Genomic DNA, 17,733 nt, shown 5'->3' on the forward strand with positions numbered 1-17,733 from the left:
CCCCAATAAAAAGGATGTTAAAGGTCAGCTATAAACTATCTGCTCCTCATCATTCCACCATCCCGGCACTCCTGATGGGGTGATAATCGTTGTTTTTCACATTCTGGGCCATCTATTTCTTTGAAACGATTTTATTATTTGACAAACTGCAAACATTCCCATTTACAAAATGACAAAGGCATTTAGGTAACTACTCAAAATAATTGTTGGCATAAAATCTTACTTGGAAACGAGCAATGGAGAGCTGTTGATAGCATAAAACATTGTGAGAAACGGCTTCCTCTGAAGTAACGTAGTTTTTGAGTAAGAAGTAATTTGTCACTAAAATATTTGAATTGAATTAGAGACCTCAGCTGAGGTCTCGAAATCAAGCATCTGAAAGCACACACGACTTGTGATAAGGGTGTTTTTCTTCCGTTATTTTCTCACAACTTTGACAACCAATCAAGTCCAATTTTTCACTGATTAGTTATTTTCTGTATATGTTGAGTAACACTAAATGAGAAGACAATTACCAAAGGTGTCTTTAAATCCTAATTAGTAAAAAAGCAAGCACTGAACAGCTGTTGAAACTATAAAAGATTACAAAACAAAACACCCTTTGCATTAATATAGTTTTAGAGATAGGTCAATTTTCACAATAAAATTTAAATCTGATAAGGGTTTTAGGCATGACACTTTTCCCACACTATGCATCAAGTGTGTTTTTCCTTTCATTTTGTTCTTGTACATGTAACTCCCATGAACATTGAGCCCACATTTACACAGGTTTGTTAAATATGTTTAATTTTGGGAGTGATCCACACAAATACGCTGCTAAACTGTGTGAGTTTCTTTTTACTTTGTGAGACTGTCGAGACTGTGCGCATTAAACGTACAATAGACCGGGTTCAAAGCATTCCTATCTAAATGCATTGAGATTCTATGCCACATCCTTGCATTTTGTTTAAAAAAAACCATAGTATTCGATGAGCAGTTTGTTTTGAACCTGTAATCTTTGAAATACGGTTGCGCATTTGAGCCAAGTCTTTTGCGCTCATAAAATAATACAATTTCGATCTGCGAAACCTCAGGATCGTTTCACTTTGTCACAATAAGAAAAAATTTAAGTAAAAATGGCGGGAAAATTCAACAAAACTGGCGGCCTCAAACTGGCATCGGCTTAATCTTTGAGTACAGAAGGTGCCGCGACCAAGACCGAGTCATGACACAGCGAGCCAAGGCTGCCCAAAGTCGGCCTTGAGACCTCAAACACTGCTTTATATTATAAGTTTTTAATTATGTAAGTTCATTTGTTAACTATTTTCATAACTTTTGATTATTTAGATTTTTGCAGATATATTATTTGCAGTCTTTCCCAATTTTTTGTTTTAACTGTGCACTACACATTTTGGATTTAACAAATGAAAACTATTTTGAAGTTGCATTTAGAGATCTTCATGTGACTGTTGGTTCCGATGCTGTTTGTTCCTCAATTCATTCTCTCGGTCTACTGTATTCCTTTTGTTTTCTGTTGTAATTTTTTCCATTTCTAAAATTGAAAAAAGAGAACAAAATTAAAAATAAAGTTTCATATGGTTTATAACAAATATTTACAGAGAATATAATGTGAAAATATTTAACAGAAATTGTCTGTGGTTGATCAATGTTGACGCACCATTTTAAACATGTTGCCTTTTAGGGTTGAACTAAAATTTAGCATTGATTGATAAAAACTAAATTCATTTCAATCCTCCACTTTCAATAAACAACCTCCAATAACCTGAAACAGTTTCATAAAGTCTAGGTGAAAACAAAACTGCGTTTCTGTTGAGCTGCACACGGTCAATAGCAATATTGTTCTACAGAGAGTACACTGTACAAAAATATACATGTACTTCTGGGGACTGGTCGAAGGGCCCACTATTAATCCACTACTAGCCACCATGCGCCCCTGCACCATTGATATCCCGATAGTGGAGTTTGTGTGCAGTACTGAACAGATACAGATGGTCTGGTATAACTTTATATTTAGATCAACTTTCTCTTCATACTAATTGCCAAATCCTAGACTTGACTTAACAATGAATAAATAAATAAATTATAATAATTATGGAGGCTAATCATCCTTACTGGCAGCTAAGAGCTGAATTGCGAAGGACGCGGCTACAATCTAACACCAGTTTCAGACAGGCCTTCAGAGTCGCACTGATCCCAATTCTTAACAATGTCAGAATGTACATCAAAAGTTTGGCGTCTGAAACAGTTAAATGTAGGAGCGACTGACGCACTAGAAGTCAAAAGGTTCTGGGTCGATCAAGAGTTGCTCCTAGTCTATTTGCGGTAAGGTGCAGCATTGAACATGGTGTGTGATTTTTAAACAAGTTATTAATGCTTACCGGCTAAGGATGATTTTAAGCTCTTTCTGAACATAAGCAGTACTTTCTCTATGTTGGCGTCCACTTCCTTTCTTGAAATTATATTATCATTTCCACTGTCCAAAATTGAGTACACCTTTAATAAACAGGGTTAGAAAGCAATATCTTTATTAAAGGAACTCTCCTTGTGTGAACCATAGCTCAAGATTCACTAGGCAGTTTATAAAAGGCATATTATGACCAAAGTGAGAGGGCCTTAAGGCAAACGTTATATATAAAATAAACAAGTATTGAATGAAGAATATTAACTACAAATTAACATGCAGCTTGTTTCCTTCAGGGATCAGGTAAGCTGAACTATGAGCACAAAGCTTGTGAGTTGGACTTTTGTTCTAATGTTAAAAAAAAAAAAAATAGACAATTAAACTTAAAATGCACATGGCATTGATCAAGTGACATTTTTCAGGTATGTTTTTTTGTTTGGGAACAAAGTTTGTTTTTAATCACTGAACACCTTACATTAAAACATCTGAAGGATCCATTAATTTAGATTTATTAACTTGTAATCAGTGTTAACAAAATAACGCCACAAATATGTTTTATGTTGTTGTAAGGAAGAGGCCTACTTATAAATATTTTGCAACCCAACCCAGACAAAATCAAGAAAGTTAATTGAATAACCAAATTTGATCTTAATACCTGTATTCCTCCCTTTTTGGAGCCACCATACTCCTGATATGATGTCAAAAAGTCTGCCTTATGTAGTTCACCATTAGAATGAGCTTCAGCTTCATTCATACATGTAAGTAAGAAATCCCTGTCAGGAAACACAAAGACATAAGAGAGTTAGTCACATTGAATGCAAGCTCCCTGAACCAGTCATTAACACCCTACACAGTAACCATGGAGGATCTACCTCCATTTGAAACCCTTACAGATGTATGGATTAAAATTTCCAATGTGTGGTTCAGAGTTTTCAATATGCAGTAACTCAGAAATAAGAGCCAGACTGCTCCAATTGAAACCCTTACAGATGTATGGATTAAAATTTCCAATGTGTGGTTCAGAGTTTTCAAATATTAGATACATTTTGGAGTATTTCAAATATTTGTGATGACCACCACAGCGCAAATTGCGCAACCAGACTGATCATGAAGAGAGAGATTTTTGGGGGTTGGCAATAAAATTCAAACAGCGATGCGAAATGTAATCATACGATTAACTTTACACCAATAGAATGGTATCTAAGTTGTCAACTAAGCTTTGGTCCATTGGCTCTTCCAGTTCAGCGGATGTGTACATGTACCTGATCTTTACTATCGCACAAGGTCAATGTGGCTCAGCTTTTACACCTTAAAGACATTGGACACTATTGGTAATTGTTTTCTCACACGGTGTATCTCAACAGTGGAAAAAATAACAAACCTGTGAAAATTTGAGCTTGATTAGTCATCGATTGGTCATCATGACATCATCAAGTTTTTGTCGTCTTGATATTTAGATTCGTATGTCTGATGAGTTTCAATGTTCAATTCATTTTCAATCTTGATTTGTGCTGCACTAAACCTAAAAAAATACTTTTTGAAGGAAAAACAAAGGCAATGTTTGACCCAGGGTAATTACAACACAAATAAAACTAAGGTCATACAATTTTGACATTAACTTTTTCAAATGTTGCCCCTGTCTTGATCTGTCATATTGCCCCATTATGAACATCAAAGCTTTCACATTCAATGAGATACAGCAAATAGTTCATTAATGAATCAAACAATAGGCAAATTGGTGTGTTAAACACTACATGTACCTTATTTCATCTGGAGTGAAGCTGAAAAACTCATGGTCCTCTGTATTTCCGCTATCTCCGTCCAGGATATTAGCCAAGGTTGTCAACGTTTTCAAAGGCAGAGCATTAAGCTCCTTATCACAGACTAGTTTACCATCCTGGTTGGCGTCTAATATATCCATCAGCTAAGAAAAAACAATAAATTGAATACAATCCGTTGAATAGACAACCTTTATCATGCTGCCTCAATCTTGGTCATGTTCCTCGCATGCTTAGCTTATAAAACATCTTGTAATTAGAAACCAGACTATTTTGTTCTTCTAGCCTCGGTTTGGTAACATTAATATCAATGAGAGAAATTCAAGATGGCTGCACCATGATAAAGGTCTTTTGTGCAAGTTCCTTGTGTCTGAAATGTGTTCACTGATCTTGACTGATTGACTGATTGTAATTTGCGATTAATCAACTAACCTTCAATAAAAAGAACTTAAGTTTATTCAAAAACACCATATTTCACCTCACAAGATTAACCAGTGTGCTTTCAGATGACACAATAACTGACAAAACTCTGTGCAACACAAAGCAGCAGGCTGGCATTCAAGTTTGTGTGTGTGTTAGTGGTACATGTAGTCATCCACACGCCACACCTTTGGTTAGACGGAGGATTGTCATTCACAGTCAACTGGATCAATGAGTCCCTGTAATCATGGTTTGTTCGCCTCGATTAAAAGGCACTGCAAACAATATGACTCTTTGCATGGATTTGTGTTTTTATTCTATTTTTGCTTTGATTAAAGACCCATTTCTTTCAACCAACCAAGGTTTTGTTAAGAAGGATTACTGCATTGTACCCAGACTTTTTTGTTCTCTCTCTGTTTGCAGATAATTGGCCAGAAACATGACTGTAAACATGATATGAGCCCACTCAATCTGTAATGTCTATGAGGGAACATCTATTTATCCAAAAATTCAATTTAATTCAATTCATTTATTTCATCACAGATTACAAGTAAAAGGTTCCAGTGACATAGCAAATTTTTAATGGCTAGGGGTTTTTTCCCAACTGATGAAAGCAATCCAGCATTAGTACAGGGAAATGGATGTCTAATCCATAAGGCATGTAAGGGAACAGGGAAACATGTAGAAAGGCTAAGAATGCATTAGAGATCATGGCTTGATTTTTTAAGTTGAAAAACATGGTGCAAGGTAAACAAGGAATACTTAAATGTACAGGTACATGTACCTACCTTGTTTGCAATATTTTCAAGACTTTCTTTTACTCTTTCCTTCAGAACATCTTCATCAAAGTGTTGGGAATTCACAGTAGTTTCCTGAAACTTGTTTTCTCCACTAAAGTCCAATCCAAATTCCTGGTAACAAATATTTTAAAAATCTTTATAAAACACATCACCTTCTGACAAGCCAACTGAAAATCTGTACCATCGTACAAATTACCGGCTTTAGGATTCTTTGGCCATTGTTCAGCGCTTGATAGTAAATGAAATCACTAAGTCTGTGTAATCTCCATGGTGCAATACACCTTTATCAAGCAGTCACCATCTTGGTCATGTTCCCCGTTTCCAATAGTAATGAATGTAGCATTCATTGCGCAAACATGGCACCAGACTGTTATTTCGACCAGCCTCAGTTTAGTTTCAATGGGTTGGAAGGGAGTAACATCAAGATGGCCACACCGTGATAAAGGTCTTTTGCGTGACAGTACCTAGCACGCCAGGCGAAGATTCCTCAGAGCCGAGTGAATCAACCCAAGCTGGGTTGATAGAGGAGCCTGACGAGCAAGCAAACCCACAGCTGGCGGGGCCAGAATGGGGCTATGAGAGGACACTGTAGTCCTCCTGCTTGATCTTGATCAGCAAGGACGAGTGAGATGGGTGTGAACGTATAGGCCAGTAGGCCATCCCACTGCACTGATTGAGCATCGATCTTCTACACGTTAGGTTTGGGCTCCTTGGACAGTAGATCTACAGCTGGTTGTTCACATGTTCACTATGCTTCATAGGCAGGCCTGAGACTGGCAAGGTGACACATTTGCCCTCTCGTCCCTTTTTGGGTATGGCCCCTGTACTAGACAATCTCTTAGCCTTAGGCGATTCCCCACTCAGTTGGCTGGACCCAGAAACACTTACCGAAGACAAAGGGACTGTAGGACACAAGAAGTAGCTCATTGTATATAGGGAACAACACATTTGTGGTATTCACTCAACAGGTTAGTAGAGTGAAGTAGCCCATTCAATCTATTTTTGACAGATTTTCAAAAACAATAAAATAACACAATTACCTCAAGAAGACTTTCCATCAAACTGCTGTGGTCCAGCATTCCCTGCAAGTGACACCACTCAATCAATGTCTCACTGTCATGATATTGATACAGATATAAAACAAATTACCAATGGATAATTTATTAGTACGGAGGAGTAATTGTGCTAAATTGCTATAAATGCCATCAAAATCCAAATTCTGTATGGCATTATTGTCTAGAATACAGACAGTGCTGGGCCCAACTTCATTGCTCTGCTTTAGTAGGCAAAGAATCTGCGCTTAAAGAACCAGGGAATGCTGTGCTTTCAGCAAGCTTGTTTTACGGGTCAGCAGAGAATTTTGGCTTCTGCACATGCGAACTCCATGTTACTAGGCAGATGCTTATAAGACTAGCGCAGAAATTTGGCGCTTGCCAGAACATGTAAGCTGAGAATGGTGATCCTAAGCCCAGGATTGGGCGGTAAGCAGAGTCATGAAATCGGGCCCTGTACACCATGCTCTCTGTTTGGTTGTCTAGACACAGAAGACCCTTGTAACACCAGGCAATTTTTGCTGGTAACTGGGAGGCAAACAACTTCAGTGCAAGCTAAAGACCACTTTTGTAGCACATGGGTAATTTTCCAAACAATGTCTTACCATCCTGAAGAAAAAATGTGACCATTCAAATATGAATGCCTTTTTTTTCTTGGAGACTGCCTGGAACTGGTTAAAAGAAATAATAATAACCCGTTTTTATATAGCACTTTTCACGCCCGAGGGGTGTCCCAAAGCGCTTCCGACATTACTACCGCTGGTCACTAGGCCTTAAATCATTCCTTGAATCATCTCAGCTTCCTGGGGAGTATACAGCCTGTGCGCATGCGCTACGCAGCTAAACCAATCACAAGAACCATCTCTGCCCTCACAGGTACCCATTTACCCCTGGGTGGAGAGAAGCAACTATAGTTAAGTGTCTTGCTCAGAGACACAAGTGTCACGACCGGCATTAGAACCCACACTCTGCTGAACAGAAGCATCAGAGCTTGAGTTTGGTGCTCTTATCCACTCGGCCACGAGAAAAACGCACAAATGCCTGTAAATTGCCTTGTGTGATATGGCCCTAAGACTAATAATTTCAGCATCAGTTAAGCAACCTATTCACTTATTACACAGACATGTATACTCTTGGCCGTGCAATTAAGAGCAACAAATTCAAACTCAGGTATTTCTGATCAGCAGAGTGTGGGTTCGAATCCCAGCAGTGACACTTGTGTCCTTAAGCAAGACACTTAACCATTGCTTTGTCTTTCAGATGGGATGTAAAGCCCTTGGTCTCATGTGTTGTGTAATGCATGTAAAAGAACCCAAGGTGCTCTTATCGAAAAGAGAAGGGGTTTGCCCCGATGTTCCTGGCTGTGGCTGCTAATGCGCTGTAGCGCCGTGTAAACCCATAAGGAGCTAAATAATTGGGTTTCAAAAGTCGTTACATTTCAATAACCTCTCTTTCTGTATTAATGTATATATACTCAGGGCCTTGAGTACCTTGTTGGTAGGTATATGCGCTATATAAGATATTATTATTCTTGTTATTATTAAACTCACTTAAGCTCATAAGGATCCGTATCCCCCATTGTCTGATTTTCATATCCATCGTATGTAAACACCATATTAATTTCAGTCAGAGGGATAAAGTCTTGGCTTTTGTCATTGCAGTCACTCAAATCAACATCATTCAGTCGTGAAAACAAAACCGAGACAGCCATGTTTCTTGTTCCATACGAGCGAACCTGATGCCAATAACCTACATCACAAAAAGATAATTTTCAAATTACAATGAATTCAATGGAAATAAAATATAGATGCACTTTCAGCCTTGTTTTTTTTTTTTTTTTTCTTGTTTTCCCCAATACTGTCAAGGTTTTAGACAACATTGTAGGCCTAGTTATTCATTTTTCGGTTTAACCCATATAACCCATATAGCACAATACTTTCCAGAGTTCTGTGAAAAAAATCACCTAGGCATATTACTCAAATGGGATTCCAACCCACAACCTTTGCAATTCTAGAGCAGTGTCTTACCAACTAGACATTGTACGTAGTTGTCTATCAAACATGATGACCCAAACCACTACATTTTTCAAAATTAAGTAAGAAATAATCTAAGGTCTGTTGACGAATGTAAAATAAACAAATTTGCAAAATAATTTATCGAAATACTACACTTCGATATCTGAAAGGCATTTGTTTTGAAGCTATAAACCCAAATCTTGCTACGTGTAGTAGTATTAAAACACAAAAAATGAAAAAATCCACTCCATAGAATTTGGTAGAGGTCAGGAATGTCTTAAAAAACAAAGCATTACAAGGCGCTGTTCTTTTCATATTCAGTACAAAACACAGGTAGCATAAAGTACTAATAATTGTTTTTGTTTTACGTACCATAGGGGAGGTACAGGCAATCACCAGCAGTAAGATTGGCATATGTCCAGTCCACATCAGTAAAAGAAGGGTACTTATCAAGATCAACATTGTCAGGATCCAAGAGTGCAAAACCCCCATAAGCTTTAAAATCTTCCTGCAACAAAAACATAAATTGTGTACAGTTAATTTGTAACAGTCAAAAACAGGTTTCCAAACATTTTGTGTAGAATAACGAGTTTCACATAACAGCTAACAAAAAGACATACCCAAAATTCACTGTCAGAGTTCAGGGCCACAGAGTTACAAGCACATGGGAGGGGGAGCTGAACTGTGGTGGGGCAGATGAACTGTGTGTAGTAGGAAAGATTTGCGAAGAGCAATGCATTTCAAATATGCTAGGATATAATTCCACTCTCAATGCAGAGAGGTTGCCGCAGTACACTGTCAACGCTTTTCAAGTCAATTGTGGGGGTGTCGTGGCCAAGCGGATAACAGCATCAGACTCAAGGTTTGGTGGTTCTTCGGGATGTGGGTTCGAATCTGCGCAATATTGGACGCATAAGGCCATTTATTCGCAATTCAACATGCGAGAAGGCGGTTAATACAACTGTCACATCAATACTCTACTATTCTAACTCATTGCTACATGGGATCTCATCATCTGATACCAAACGTCTTCAACACGTCCAAAACCGGGCCGCTAAACTGATTTTTAAGTGTCGTAAATATGACCACGTCACACCACTTCTCCATTTGGTTTTTGCTTTATGTGTTATGACACCAAATAGACTGAAAACATACAAATGTGCAGAGTTCGTAATATTTGTGTGCAACATGAACCCAATTGTTTTTTGTTAGAAATCTGTTTAACACTAAGCTACATTAAAACTTTACGAATACTCAAAACATTGATGGGATCTCGGTCTGGTGTTTAAAATAATAAGGAAAGTGAATGTTGTGCCAATTCTAAAGCACAAACAGTATTGTGGCAATTTTTTATTTTATGGCATTGTGTTGGGGACGTGGACTTTTATAGGGGGCCAAGTCACACCACTTTTCCATAAACTTCACTGGCTCCCAATCCATCAGCGTATTGTTTTCAAGATTCTCACCATTGTATACAAATGTCTTCGCCAGACCTCTCCTATATATCTCACCGTCTCATCAAGATTTACCAACCTGGATGACCTGGCCTTCGCTCTAGTTCAGACAATACACTCTTGGCAGTTCCAAACATGCATTTCGCTGCTGCCAGGAACAAGCTTTTTACGCACATGCTCCGCGCCTTTGGAACCGTCTTCCTCATCAAATTCTTTACGCGGAGTCACTTGCAGTTTTCAAGAAACATCTCAAAACTTTCCTGTTCAATGACTGATTGCTTTGACTGTTTTCCCATTATCAGTACCATTATTTATTTGCTTATTGTTTAGTTTCTTGTAAAGCGCTGTGGTACCTCGTGTAAGAGCGCTATATAATGTAAGTGCCTCTTATTGTTATTATTATTATTATTATTATTATTATTGTTATTATTATTATTATTATTATTATTATTATTATTATTATTATTATTATTATTATTATTATTATTATTATTATTATTATTATTATTATTATTATTATTATTATTATTATTATTATTATTATTATTATTATTATTATTATTATTATTATTATTATTATTATTATTATTATTATTATTATTATTATTATTATTATTATTATTATTATTATTATTATTATTATTATTATTATTATTATTATTATTATTATTATTATTATTATTATTATTATTATTATTATTATTATTATTATTATTATTATTATTATTATTATTATTATTATTATTATTATTATTATTATTATTATTAAACTAAAGCCCCTACACCTGTGGTGAAATGTTGATTGCATTGTAACAAAAGCTTGTTTGGTTTTTGCTTTATGTGTTGCTGACAACCAGATGTCATAAAATGCAGAAATTAAATGGGGTCATTGGTGCGTGTATTTCACAAATAGACCAAAATAGTACAAATGTGCAGAGTTCATAATATTTGTGTGCAACATGAACCCAATTGTTTTTTGTTAGAAATCTGTTTAACACTAAGCTACATTTAAACTTACCAAATACTCAAAACATTTATGGGATCTCGGTCTGGTGTTTAAAATAATAAGGAAAGTGAATGTTGTGCCAATTCTAAAGCACAAACAGTATTGTGGAAATGTTTTGTTATTTCATGGGATTGTTTTTGGGAAGTGGACTTTTATAGGGGGCAGTGATTAAAAACATCCGCCACAAGTGCAGAAAATCATGTCATCCAAAGAAGTGGTTTTAAGAGTCTCTGCCTGTAAGAATGTACCAAATTAGGGGGGGGGTGTGATTCATGGGTTCGCAGATCTTCTTCCAAAAAATTAGAGTGATACACCATCATACCAAACGTATAAATCCAAAATTTTAGTTTGCTGACGCTTTCGGTTTTGGAGTTACCAGTTATCAAAGTTTGGGCCAAAAAGCCCTCAAGAAACGAATAGTACATTCCCTGTAAACACAAAAACTTGCGCCAAGGTCATCCCAAAAAAAGTAAAACATTTGGGATCTCGTTGGCGCGTCATGTTACGCGCACCTGAACCTTTGATGAACAGTGCCCTCGTGCCATTTTCAACGCCTCATAACTCAATGCGCCTATAGGATCCCATAAATTGAACAAGTTCAAATGAAAGAGCTTGCATCCCTAAAACAAATTTAAGTGCAAAGTGCGTGGGATCTCGTTGGCGCAGAGAGATAATAGAGGTCAAAGTTCAAATTTTACCAATATATTGTCTTTTCGCACCTCCGTAACTTCGCGCGCCAACAACAAAAGTTTTTTTCTATGGCAACTGGGTATTGGAACAGTTTTCATCTAATGACAAATGAGAAAAGAATCTTGGGATCTCTGCAACTTGCATGTGAAAAGATTTTTTGAAAATTTTCTAAAGTATTGTCATTCCACACATTTTGGCCTAAATTGGCACAACATTCACTTTTTTCATCACTGTAAGTATTTGTGCCAACAAGATCCCATCAATGTTTTCTTGTATTTGGTTAAGTTGAGTGTTCCTAAAAAGATTTCAATTGAAAAATAATTGGGATCATGTTGGCCCACCAATATAACAAAGGTCAAAGGTCATACGAAACTACACTACTGCCTATTTCGGGCGATTTTGCGTCGTCTAGAAATCCACGCGCCAATATGATCCCATTAAGTTGTCTGCGTTTTATGATTATATAGATTCTCAGCAACACATAAAAAGCAAAAACCAAATGGGATTTGAGTGGCGCTAACAAATATTACAGATCAAAAGTTCACAATACATGCCTATACTTATGTATTGCTGTGGCAACCGAAAGTGAGAAATATCCCCCAATTTCAAAATGTTGGCAAACCATGAAGGGGATAGGTCTCCAAAATGAATTTTGGTCAAGAGATAGACTGGACTTGTTTTTACAAATGGTGTTAGTTTAATGTTGGTTGGTATCTGTTGCCAAGGTCAAAGGTTACAAAGAATATGGGTGTTTTTTATATTTTCTGTCAAGAGCCAACTTCAGAGCCTTTTCAAGATTTTATTTAATGAACAAGGGCTCTATCCTTTATGTTGGGGAAAACCACTTATAATATCTAGGCACATGTGATTGTCCCAAATTAATTATAGAGCCCTTGTTCATTTTATAAAATGTTGACATGGCTTTGAAGTTGGCTCTCCACAGAAAATATTGGTGTTTTGTAATACATTTTCTGTCAAGAACCAACTTCGAAGCCCTGTCAACATTTTATCAAATAAGGTAGGGCTCTATAATTAATTTGGGACAACCATATGTGCCTAGATATTATAAGTGGCTGTCCACAACTGAAAGGATAGAGCCCTTGTTCTTTAAATAAAATCTTGAAAAGGCTCTGAAGTTGGCTCTTGACAGAAATATAAAAAACACCCATATTCTTTGTAACCTTTGACCTTGGCAACAGTTACCAACCAACATTAAACTAACACCATTTGTTAAAACAAGTCCAGTCTATATCTTACCCAAAATTCATTTTGGAGACCTATCCCCTTCATGGTTTGCCAACATTTTGAAATTATGGGATATTTCTCACTTTCGGTTGCCACAGCAATGCATAAGTATAGGCATGTATTGTGAACTTTTGATCTGTAATAATTGTTAGCGCCACTCAAATCCCATTTGGTTTTTTGCTTTTTATGTGTTGCTGAGAATCTATATAATCATAAAACGCAGACAACTTAATGGGATCATATTGGCGCGTGGATTTCTAGACGACGCAAAATCGCCCGAAATAGGCAGTAGTGTAGTTTCATATGACCTTTGACCTTTGTTATATTGGTGGGCCAACATGATCCCAATTATTTTTCAATTGAAATCTGTTTAGGAACACTCAACTTAACCAAATACAAGAAAACATTGATGGGATCTTGTTGGCATAGATACTTACAGTGATGAAAAAAGTGAATGTTGTGCCAATTTAGGCCAAAATGTGTGGAATGACAATACTTTAGAAAATTTTCAAAAAATCTTTTCACATGCAAGTTGCAGAGATCCCAAGATTCTTTTTTCATTTGTCATTAGATGAAAACTGTTCCAATACCCAGTTGCCATAAAAACAGTTTTTTGTTGTTGGCGCGCGACGTTACGGAGGTGCGAAAAGGCAATATATTGGTAAAATTTGAACTTTGACCTCTATTATCTCTCTGTGCCAACGAGATCCCACGCACTTTGCACTTAAATTTGTTTTAGGGATGCAAGCTCTTTCATTTGAACTTGTTTAATTCATGGGATCTTATAGGCGCGCTGAGTTATGAGGCGTTGAAAATGGCACGAGGGCACTGTTCGTCAAAGGTTCAGGTGTGCGTAACATGATGCGCCAACGAGATCCCAATTTTTTTTTTTTACTTTTGTTACAAGCCCAACTGGAGGTTTCAAAAAATGTTTTACTTTTGTTGGGATGACCTTGGTGCACATTTTTGTGTTTACAGGGAATGTACTATTCGTTTCTTGAGGGCTTTTTGGCCCAAACTTTGATAACTGGTAACTCCAAAACCGAAAGCGTCAGCAAACTAATATTTTGGATTTATTCGTTTGGTATGATGATGTATCACACTAATTTTTTCGAAGAAGATCTGAGAACCCATGAATCACCACTTGGTACACTCTTACAGGCAGGGACTCTTAAATTGCACATTCAACACAAAATTCCTGAAATCATGCAAAACAAATTATATGTAATGCTTTTTTGTGAAGATACAACACTGCTGACTGAGTTCTAGATTTTTGTATAATAAACATCACTGTAAAATTTCCTTAAATGCTTTATTTTTGTTACTCACTTTACCTTAGCGATTGGGATGTGATCTTCAAAGGAGGGGTGGATGAAGATCCAGTCCTTTGTTCCAGCATAGAGACAATTGATGGCATTGTCTGCATCTCTATGCAGTAGACTCTTTGTGCCACCGCTACTCATCCACAAATTAGCCTCCAAAATCCGCTTGACAAAGGTACCACAGGTGAGAAAAGGTAGCACGGAGACCCCAGATGCCATCGGCTGAGGAAGTTGAGAGACGATGTATGCATTCCTTGACTGATAACTCCTTAAAAAACTGGCGATGGTATCCTGCCCAAGCCCTTTCACTCCAGTTGGAATGTTCTCTTTTTCAGATTTTGACTCGATCTTTACCTTCAAATCCCCAAAATTTTCCATTAAATAATCATCCGTCCAAAGATGCATCCCTTTTGACAGTTGGGCTGCTCCTCTAAAAACCACTGGCTTTCGTTGAGCTGCATAGTTCTCCCAGAATTCTCTTGATGATGGAAGCTTTTCTAGTATCTCTAGGTGACCAATGGGGTCTTTATGTTTGCCAAGTTGCATCCCATGACCTTGCAAAAACTTTGTATCAGCAGAAGGAATTAAGAATACTAGTAGTATTCTTGTAAATAAAGTTACACTCGACTGTGATGGATGCATCTTCATTCTTAAGGAAGCCATTGTTCAATTCTTCACGATCAGTCTCACATTTCTGTTTGAAAAAATAAAAGATTGAAATACATCTTTTGTTTGTAATATTTCTTTTTCTTTCCCGCTGCAAATGTATGTTTTAAACATTCAAAGGCAGTGGACACTATTGGTAATTGTAAAAGACTAGCCTTCACAGTTGATGTATCTCAACATGTGCATAAAATAACAAACCTGTGAAAATTTGAGCTCAATCGGTCATCAAAGTTGCGAGATAAAAATGAAAAAAGAAAAGAACTTTGTCACACAAAGTTGTGTGCGTTTAGAAGGTTGATTACAAGACCTCAAGTTCTAAACTTGAGGTCTCAAAATCAAATTCGTGGAAAATTACTTCTTTCTCCAAAACTATGGCACTTCAGAGGGAGCTGTTTCTCACAATGTTTTATACCACCAACCTCTCCCCATTACTTGTCGTCATGAAAGGTTTTATGCTAATAATTATTTTGAGTAATTTTAGTGTCCACTGCCTTTAAACTTCAAACAAACATCCATGCCTACAGCTAGATCTTAAATGAAGACACTAATTTCAACATAATGACATCAATTAGGGGTTTACAAATTGCATTAAAGTTTAATATGAGAACAAATCATAACTCATGAAATTATACTTTACAATCTATTTTTACAATCAATAAACATAAAAGATCTCTCTTGTAAGAAAGTACCAATTGATGATTCATGGTGTTCTCAAAACATCTTCTAAAAGCTCTGCGTGAATCACCATCATTACCAAACTAATCCAAGATGTTAGTGTGCTGACTCTTACGAGTTTAGGTGTAATCAATTAAAGACACTGGACACATTGTCCTTTTGTCAAAGACAAGTCTTCTCACTTAGTGAGATATTCACAAATAATAACAAACCTGCGAAAATTTGAACTCAGATACAACAAATATCTTGTTCAATTGTTACAAATTTCAAATCTTAACTTTTTTAAACAAAATTATTTTATTTTTTGGAGTGGTCATTTTAACAGTAACTTGATTTTTAAATTATGGTTTAGGCCCTCTGTTGTTTTTTATCCTTTCTACAACTATTGCAGATGAGAGCCTCTCTTGAAAGCTTAAACCAAAGCCTTTGTGAAAGACTCTTAAAAATTGAAATGTCTGGCCACAAATAAGCAATTTTGTGCTGTCACTTTTGTGAAACGACTTTATCGTTCAAACTCACGATGTGACTCTGTCAGGGGGCAACTTACTGGGGGCAACTTTGAGAGGGGGCAACTTTTCCAAGTGAGGGGAGACTTTGCGAGGTGGGAGACTTTGCTAGGGGGCGACTTTGCTAGGGGTGAGTTGACTGGCATCCATTGGCGCACATGCACCTACCTGGGGCACAGACACAGGTGTCCCCCACTACCCCCTTAGTTTCCCCACTTTGCCGAGTTGCCCATCTACCTCATTTGTAGCCCAGGTTGGAATTCTTCCCTACCAGGGCTATAAGATGACTTTGCTAGGGGTGAGTTGACTACCATTATGCACCTACCTTTGTTATGGGCATGGTATCCCCTCCCCCTAGGCTGTACCCCTTAGTTTTGCCACTTTGCGGAGTCGCCCATCTACCTCTTTCGAGCTACTCTTCACCCAGCAGCACAGCTGGGGGCGAGTTGACTGGCATCCGTTGACGCTTATGCACCTTCCCGGGGCACGAACACGGGTGTCCCCTCCCATTAGGCAAGGTGTCACCTCCCCCCTACCCCCACCCCCTCCTTTCAAGTTTCGCCACTTTTGCTGAGTTGCCCGTTTAGAGATGTTACTCTCCACCCAGAGGCACAGATGTCAATAAGATGACTTTGGGTCTTTGCAGTTGGGGCGAGTTGACTGCCATCCGTTGGGGCACATGCACCTACCTACCTGGCGCACAGACACGGGTGTCCCCTACCCCCTAGTTTCACCACTTTGCCCATATCTACCTCTTTCGAAGCTACCCGGCAGCATAGATGTCAATAAGATTACAAACCGTTATAGTCTATATTGGACCGGACGCCTAATGACTGGTCTGAATTTAAGTCCCAGAGGATCTCGATATATGGGCTGCTGCGGTCTCCTCCTACAACTTTCTAAAAGGTAAATAATAATGATAGGCCTACGTACTATTTTGCACGCAGTCATTTTGGCACCTCAGTCCTCAGGCTCTTTTTTTAAATTATCACAAATAAAGAAATAATATGGAAATACATCCATCATGATCCAATGTAGTTGCGATAACGTAACCCGCCTGCCGACGGCGTAGCCGGAGCCGCCGTCGGCAGGAGGGTTACGTTATCGCAACTAGCCAATGCCAATCAATGGGAATGTAATAGACCTTTTCGCAAATACCATTGCGCAAGTGCAAACTGTCGAATGAGGTGCATGCTGGTCTAGCTAGTACCCAAATTTGATAGTTAGCTAGACCAGCATGCACTTCATTCCACGTCTGTTGTGCGCATACCGAGTAGTTGCGATAATAAGGTCTATGATTGCAAATGAATATTTGTATCCCACCCGCTTAGCCAACTTGGTACTGTTATGTGTTAGTGTTGTTGTTATTCTTCCTCTATGTTATTATTAATAATATTATCTCGGAAATCCATTATCTCACCTGTAATCTGTATCTCACTCACCTTGGAGGATAAAGAACATCGACAGAACTAAGAATTCCTCTTGACTAGGCTTGTGTTTTGTTGTTGTGAAAAGTTGAAACGTCTGAGTTGGGATTGCGCCCTCAACTCAGCCTGCGCCTAAGCCGAACGAAAAGCAGGAGCCGTGTATTCGAAAAGGGATACGAGTATCCCTAAATGGGCAACCTGAAAGCGTATAGCTGCTGAAGGTTGTGTAGCCTTTAGTCAAGGCGCACGCGGTACTCTACACCGGATGACACGCAC

General features: G+C 37.8%; 1 protein-coding gene across 2 annotated transcripts; it reads right to left on the reverse strand.

Moving 5' to 3' along the window:
* Positions 1–173: 173 nt before the first annotated feature.
* Positions 174–17,598, reverse strand: LOC139950510 (uncharacterized). 2 transcript variants are annotated; one of them, XM_071949236.1, is made up of 10 exons: positions 17,473–17,598; positions 14,196–14,877; positions 8,839–8,974; positions 8,002–8,200; positions 6,440–6,512; positions 5,388–5,510; positions 4,162–4,325; positions 3,057–3,174; positions 2,379–2,493; positions 174–1,531 (listed from the first exon to the last, which is right to left on the reverse strand). In XM_071949236.1, exons 2-10 carry the CDS (start codon positions 14,844–14,846, stop codon positions 1,428–1,430), a joined length of 1,683 nt encoding a protein of 560 aa, XP_071805337.1. In that variant the 5' UTR covers positions 14,847–14,877; positions 17,473–17,598; the 3' UTR covers positions 174–1,427. The 2 variants fall into 2 exon arrangements, with proteins under 2 accessions (XP_071805337.1, XP_071805336.1); XM_071949235.1 differs by having other exon boundaries at positions 17,451–17,587.
* Between the last annotated feature and the right edge of the window lie 135 nt (positions 17,599–17,733).

Source organism: Asterias amurensis, chromosome 18 (assembly GCF_032118995.1).
Source record: "Asterias amurensis chromosome 18, ASM3211899v1".
In the NCBI taxonomy this organism is placed as follows: Eukaryota; Metazoa; Echinodermata; class Asteroidea; order Forcipulatida; family Asteriidae; genus Asterias; species Asterias amurensis.

What these genes read in the sequence shown, in the direction of transcription:
- LOC139950510 (XM_071949236.1), bottom strand. Translation starts at nt 14,846, where the DNA reads ATGGCTTCCTTAAGAATGAAGATGCATCCATCACAGTCGAGTGTAACT. An exon ending in TTGCCTGTACCTCCCCTATG is followed by an intron (nt 8,201 to 8,838) that starts GTACGTAAAACA and finishes TTTGTGATGTAG; the next exon opens with GTTATTGGCATCAGGTTCGC. An exon ending in TTCACTCCAGATGAAATAAG is followed by an intron (nt 3,175 to 4,161) that starts GTACATGTAGTG and finishes GTTTCCTGACAG; the next exon opens with GGATTTCTTACTTACATGTA.